This window comes from Rhizopus microsporus (assembly GCF_002708625.1).
Source record: "Rhizopus microsporus ATCC 52813 unplaced genomic scaffold scaffold_6, whole genome shotgun sequence".
Lineage (NCBI taxonomy): Eukaryota > Fungi > Mucoromycota > Mucoromycetes > Mucorales > Rhizopodaceae > Rhizopus > Rhizopus microsporus.
The window spans coordinates 970,765-977,294 of NW_019671921.1; the positions used below are offsets into that span (position 1 = coordinate 970,765).

Sequence of the window (6,530 nt, forward strand, 5' to 3'; positions counted from 1 at the left end):
AAAAAAAAAAAAGCAAAAAATATGAACTGATTTTACTAGGGGAAATAATATGGTAACACGACGACCCATTGAATTAACATTGATTCATACACCAGATCAAAAGGAAGAATATGGTGAATTCCCAGAACTTGGGCTTGGTAAAATATTTGACTTTAAAAAGATTCAAAAGACGTTGGTAGACATGAATCTGGCTGTATCGGAAGCCGAATGTGTATCTGAAAAGCCGATTGAACTTCGAATTTACTCACCTAATGTGCCTGATCTTACTCTGATCGACCTACCGGGCTATATCCAAATTTCCAACCGCAATCAACCTGAAACATTGAAAAAGAAGATTGAAGATTTATGTGAAAAGTACATTCGTGGACCCAACATCATCTTGGCTGTCTGTAGTGCTAATGTCGACCTGGCAAACTCACCTGCCCTGAGGGCTAGTCGGAAATGGGACCCCCTCGGCTTACGAACGATTGGTGTGATTACCAAAATGGATCTTGTATCTCCTCAAGTGGGTGCCTCCATTCTTCGTAACACAGACTATCCCTTACATTTAGGGTACATCGGAGTTGTCTGTAAAGCACCCGATAATCCGACAGACGAAAACATGACAGATGCATTGATCAAGACAGAAGAAGCATTCTTTAGATCTCATCTCATCTTTAATCAGAGAGATATTCAAGTAGGCACTTCCACACTTCGCCACAAACTGATGAACGTGCTCGAGCAAAGCATGGGACGATCCCTTTACAGTATTGTAGATGCAGTTCAAAGAGAGCTTGAGGAAGCCAAGTATCAATTTAAGGTACAGTACAACGATAGAAGGGTTACGGCTGAATCCTATGTGGCCGAGACGATGGACTGCTTAAAGCACGACTTTAAAAATTTTGCAAACAACTTTGGAAAGCCGCAGGTGCGACATGAAGTCAGGTCCATGCTGGAGCAACGCGTGTTGGATATCTGTGCGGAACAGTATTGGTGTGATCCCAAAATAGCAGAATTGCCCAAGGCAGCCTCAGATGATATCTACTGGCTCTACAAAATTGATCTTGCTTCGGCAGCATTAACCAAGAGTGGCATCGGTCGGTCCACTACCCAGTTAGTCGTGGATGTGTTGATGAGCAATATGGAACGTTTGGCTAATGCTGAGCCGTTCAAGTATCACCCAGAGACACGCAAGCAAATAATGAATTTTGCAAGTGAAATTCTAAGAACCAAGTTTTTGACGACAAGTGATCAGGTAGAGAATACGATCAAGCCTTACAAGTTTGAGGTATATATATAATAATAATATTTATATATTGGCTTTTGATGACAAGAGAAAAACCCTTCTAGGTGGAAGTAACAGACGTTGAATGGAACGAGGGAGTGAAGCGATCTATTGCCTTGCTTGAAAAAGAGTTGGAGATGTGTGAGGAAATGACTACGTCCATCAAGAACTCGGTTGGCAAGAAGAAGCTTCAGAGCGCAATCAATTATGTACTGGATATGGACAAGGAAGAATATCGTCGCAAACTGGAAAATGAAACGGTGGAAGTGAAAGGAGAAGAACAACAACAACATCAACAAGACGAAGAAGAAGTGAAATCGATTTATAATCCCAAGCTTTTGAAGAAAGCCAAAGATGCAATATTTTTAAGAGATCGTGCAATGATATTAAAGTATCGTATCGCAGCATTAAAGAGTCGACAATGTAAGAGTTCGGAAAATAAACAGTATTGTCCTGAGGCATTTTTGAATGTGATTGCCGAGAAATTGACATATACAGTAAGTAAGCACACAATGCATAAAGTGTCACTAAACCTTAAATTGAATAGGCGGTTATGTTCATTCAAGTTGAGCTTCTAAACGAATTCTTTTTCCAATTTCCTCGAGAAGTAGACAATAGACTTGTTTATGAAATGGATCGACAGCAAATTCAGCAATTTGCAAGAGAGAATCCACCGATCCTAAGACATTTGGAATTACAGGAACGTAAGATGAAATTGGAAGAAGTGATGGACAAACTGAATTACCTGGTAAGAAGACAAGCAGACAGACAGTCTTATTCCACCAATACAACAAAGTCTAATCCATACATGTAAATTTGTGTACGCTTTGAACTAATACCCTTAACACCAATAAAATATTACTAATTTTGGTCTCTATTAAACACACATCTGTTCTTTTTCTTATTTATACTCCCTTTCTTCTTCTTTACTTTCTTTCTTTCTTTCACTTGAAAAAATGGTACCAGACTTATTTCACAGAAACAATATCACAGGCTTTGCCTTTGATCCCCCAACAGGTTATAGTGATTCCACGATGGATTGCTTTACTATAAGAGAGAACAAGGCGAATAGTCGTCACATCGAAAGCATGGACAATTATATTACAAAGGTTTTTTTATATATATTATCCATATTTGGGCTGTAACTGACCTTTTTTTTTATTTATATACCTGTGTGTACTACAGCGACATAATTACACTCAGATTGCACAAACTGATCAGTCACCCTCTCGTGGCTACTTTTCGCCATTATCATCACCTGTATTGCCTCTAGAACTATCATCTATTGATAACGAGAACGTGTTTTTATTAACTCAGCAACTGGCCTTGGTAGAGGCACAACAGTCGTTGCTTAGAGAGCAGCTTATTCAAGAAGATCTCGAGACCGCGGGAAAATCAATTTATCGCACGGATCAAGCATTGATTCAGCGACAACAAGAACAACACCAAGAACATCAAGGATCACCCTTGCAATATAATGTAGTGAATAATAGTAGTAATAGTAGTAATAGTAGTAGCAGTAGCGCTGATCATACACAAGTGTATAATTATCAACATATCTATCCGGCGTCAGCCACACCGGCATCTTTGATGAATCTGGATCATCGTCTTCATTCTACTCCTACTATGACAGGAGCTCCTATAGACATGCATCTATCCGATCAACCGACACCTATAGAACAGTACATAAGCTACAACAGAAACCACAAGCTCGAGACTGTCAAGAACGAGACACACTTGTCTGCCAAACGAACAATGTCACCACGTGCGCTAAAACCTCTTATTTCACCCTACCTACAGCCTGACCAAAGGAACCTTCAATTCCTGAATGCTGGCGAAGTGCCTGTGATGGACCATCGTCGATCAGCTCATAAAGTAGCAGAACAAAGAAGACGAGACACACTCAAGCAGAGCTTTGATGAACTGAGAGGGGAAATCGTTGAGCTCTTGGTTGCTCGTAGTGTCCATAATTTAACAGAGGACATCGATCAGATTAGAAAAGAAAAAGAAAAAGAAGTGAAAACGATGAGCAAGATATTGATTGTACAACACTCGTATGAATATATTACTCAGTTAAAAGCAGAAGTTCGAGAGAATAATGAAAGAATGAGACATATGCAAACAGAATTGCAAGCATTAAGGCAAAGAGTTGCAGAACTGGAAAGACATCGTTCATAGGGCATTATAACTTATATATATCACAGGGCATTTTGCATTTATTTATAAATCATTTAGAAGAGGGGCATCTTTTTCATGCATATATACAACAATAAATTTTTATATATTTATTTGTATAAAAAAAAAAAAGATGTTTGTATTATTATAAAAAAGATAGACAAGGTATCCCTTAGATATATATATATATATGTGTGTGTGAGTGTCTGTGTGTGTATACTTAACCAAGTATGGCCGCATCCAAGGGACACACATGATCATTATTTATACAAAGTAAAGTCCTCTGTATATATATATATATATATATATTTACTCTTCATCTTCCTCGGTTAGTTTTTTATCAGGAAATGTTCTAAGCCATTGCATACGTGGTCCCGTCGATGACAGTGGACTAACACGGAATCCAAATATTTTTGGTTGATAGACAGTAGGCGTAACTTCTCTGATACATGCAGGAAAGGTGTGAAAGAATAGATGAGGGAAAGTCGTACCAAAGTGAGCCCCTAATATATAAAAAAATATATATACATTATACAATACTAGATGAATATATATCATATCAAGTTTTTACCATCAATGTGAGCATATTTCGGATTAGGTGGTATATAGATATCCTTGCAATTTGGGCAATAAAGGCGTACATTACTCTGCTTTGGTGTATCATGTTGACCACAAGGCAAAAGGTGACAACCATCACAATAAACTCTAGGACATTTGCCAAATTCACCTGCCTTATATTTTTCCAACTATGACAACGATGAGTTTATAGATAGACAATATGATTTTTTCCTACTTGTTACCATTTGTAGCATACCATCCTTTGTAATGATATACCGTTGATGAATCAAGCCATACAATAGTTCTGCTGAGGGTTGAAGTAAGCTCAAGTCAGGAATACGGCTGTACATCGCATCATTGGGTTCCATATTAAGAATGACTTCAAGTGTTTCTTTGTATAAGGGCACTTGAGAACTCAAACCGCTTAAATTGAAAGGATCTTCGATGAACTTCTCGTCTATTTCTGCATAATACTTGTGATTAGGCGCTGAACAGAACCAACTAATCCACTAAGACTTCATTAGTTTCTTGCTTTCTTTTCTTATTACTTAATAATTACCGATTGAGGTTGATCTAAATCCATAGAAGCTGAATCGTCACCATCTATGTTGAAATTTAGTTAATGTTGCTTATATGCAATATAAACAAGATAAATTAGAAAATAAAGTCAATATTACCAACATAAACGTTCATTTTGGTTAAAGAGGTTTTTGTTTAAGAGAAAAAAAAAGAACTTGTCTAGCAAAAAGTCACGGTTGTAGTTTTTTTTGAAGGGCAAGATTAAAAGCAGTAAATTGAAAAGTTTCTTTGTACACTACTTAGTTTTACTTGTCTATTCGAGTTAATGGCAGCACTAACAATACCATATACATATAATATGTATGTAAGTCATTGATATATATATCAGTATGATACATGTCTTATTGGACTATATCTAAAGCGCATCTCTTTTACATTATACATTGCTGTACTACATGTAATACTTGTACAATATAGCCACGCGGTCTTGGAGAGAGTATCGTCATTATGATAGAATTAACCTTATTTTGAGACGTATATGTGATAACAGAAAAAATTTAAGCATTGGTAATCATCTGTGTAAAGAGAAAAGGAACCACAAAAAGCCACGCTTGTGAAACTGATGAGTTGTAGCAGCTTAGCTTGATAAGGGTTATATGAGATACTTTTTCGCGTCTCTATTGAATTACATTGTTTAATGACAAGAGTCATTGTCTTTAGATTCATCTTTTGATTCAATGGAACGTTTATCTCAAAAATTAAAAAAAAAAAAGAAAATTGCCATTTTCAGCCGAGAGTGTAGAATTATACATGTGAATCCTTTTGTAAGATCCTCAGTTGTAAGTCTTGAGTTTTAAAGCTCAAAGAATGTATATCTGACTACAGATTATATCAGCTGTCTATTAGCTTTGGACTCAGATTATGTACATGCACATTGATAACTTATCCTTCAACTTGTGCTCATTCTTGACGCCAAGTTACAATAAAGAACATGGAAATAATAAAAGGGGAAGAACAGGGTCATTTATTAGATATTTTCAATACAAACTGACTTTGGTTCAGTATTTTCCGGTATAGATCGTCATAAAACTAACATTTATGTTGCCAAATAAGAATGTTATTTAGCCAAAAACACTATCAAGCAAATCTACTCTGACCTATTCTCAGAATACATAAAATCTATCTTTACTTCCTATTAAAGATAGTGGCGCATTATATAAACAATTAGTCTATGTTTGCATGTACACTCTTGATGATTAAATCATGATACAGGATAGCCTTAAACATGATTATTGCATCTCAATCATGTAAGAAAATGTAAAGAACCCATGAAGAAGAAAGAAAAAGAAAATACCAGAATAGGTAAGAATGCAAAAAAAAAGGGGAAGCCACATTATCAAACGTCATTGTGTGTAGGCTGAATTTTATGATAAAAAGAGAATTTTCTCTATTTCTTTCTTTCTCTCTCTCTCCTCCCCCTTGCTTTTCTTATTACATTTATGCGCCCGATTCATTATATTCTTACCTTCTTCATCGTCCTGTGCGCTATCTCCTTTGTGAATGTAAATAATAATTAAAATTTTTCATTTGGGTTTACTTACTTTATATATAGGCGAGCAATGATTTAGAAAGAAAGCATATTATAACACGCTCTATTCTCTCAGATTCTTCTTCATCTTCAAAGACTACATCAAAAACCGAGCCAATTTTTGCTCTGGTGGTCGTCATAGCTCTTGGGTCACTGATGTTTTAAATGACGCTCTTAAGTCTGTTGCAGATCCCCCTCATAGACACCCGTAAACAGATAAGCAAGAACCAAGTAACTGTACATAGCTTAATTCATCACATACACATATACATTATATCCACACTTATACATGCACGCACGCGCATGTATGCATACATATACACACATATATAACACTGGCTGTGGAAAGAGAGAAAGTTGTCACTTTATTTAAATATATATAATAAATTAAAAAGTTGCAATGTTTTCATATCACCTGTTACCATA

The 6,530-nt window shown here is 36.2% G+C and overlaps 4 protein-coding genes across 4 annotated transcripts in view; 3 read left to right on the forward strand and 1 right to left on the reverse strand.

Moving 5' to 3' along the window:
* Positions 1–2,078, forward strand: part of RHIMIDRAFT_201308 (uncharacterized protein) — a gene marked incomplete at both ends in the record, with an annotated part of 2,439 nt that extends 361 nt beyond the window's left edge. Inside the window, 3 exons of the mRNA XM_023606526.1 lie at positions 40–1,267; positions 1,330–1,761; positions 1,812–2,078. Coding sequence (XP_023467428.1) covers positions 40–1,267; positions 1,330–1,761; positions 1,812–2,078 — 1,927 coding nt within the window. The remainder of the gene's footprint in view (positions 1–39; positions 1,268–1,329; positions 1,762–1,811) is intronic.
* Positions 2,079–2,220: 142 nt separating this feature from the next.
* On the forward strand, positions 2,221–3,442 carry RHIMIDRAFT_250865 (uncharacterized protein; the record flags this gene model as incomplete). The annotated part of the gene is made up of 2 exons (XM_023610769.1): positions 2,221–2,373; positions 2,450–3,442. 2 exons carry the CDS (start codon positions 2,221–2,223, stop codon positions 3,440–3,442), a joined length of 1,146 nt encoding a protein of 381 aa, XP_023467429.1.
* A 285-nt stretch (positions 3,443–3,727) lies between these two features.
* RHIMIDRAFT_291382 (casein kinase II beta subunit) lies at positions 3,728–4,858 on the reverse strand. The gene is made up of 5 exons (XM_023613805.1): positions 4,675–4,858; positions 4,557–4,600; positions 4,240–4,506; positions 4,011–4,185; positions 3,728–3,942 (listed from the first exon to the last, which is right to left on the reverse strand). The coding sequence occupies exons 1-5, from the start codon at positions 4,688–4,690 to the stop codon at positions 3,749–3,751; spliced, it is 696 nt and encodes a 231-aa protein (XP_023467430.1). The 5' UTR covers positions 4,691–4,858; the 3' UTR covers positions 3,728–3,748.
* Positions 4,859–5,993: 1,135 nt separating this feature from the next.
* On the forward strand, positions 5,994–6,530 carry RHIMIDRAFT_280297 (uncharacterized protein). Its single transcript, XM_023612894.1, has 2 exons — positions 5,994–6,078; positions 6,129–6,530. Exons 1-2 carry the CDS (start codon positions 6,016–6,018, stop codon positions 6,267–6,269), a joined length of 204 nt encoding a protein of 67 aa, XP_023467431.1. The 5' UTR covers positions 5,994–6,015; the 3' UTR covers positions 6,270–6,530.

What these genes read in the sequence shown, in the direction of transcription:
- RHIMIDRAFT_291382 (XM_023613805.1), bottom strand. An exon ending in AGGATGGTATGCTACAAATG is followed by an intron (nt 4,186 to 4,239) that starts GTAACAAGTAGG and finishes TCGTTGTCATAG; the next exon opens with TTGGAAAAATATAAGGCAGG. An exon ending in GAAATATGCTCACATTGATG is followed by an intron (nt 3,943 to 4,010) that starts GTAAAAACTTGA and finishes TTTATATATTAG; the next exon opens with GGGCTCACTTTGGTACGACT.
- RHIMIDRAFT_280297 (XM_023612894.1), top strand. Translation starts at nt 6,016, where the DNA reads ATGCGCCCGATTCATTATATTCTTACCTTCTTCATCGTCCTGTGCGCT. An exon ending in GCGCTATCTCCTTTGTGAAT is followed by an intron (nt 6,079 to 6,128) that starts GTAAATAATAAT and finishes CTTTATATATAG; the next exon opens with GCGAGCAATGATTTAGAAAG.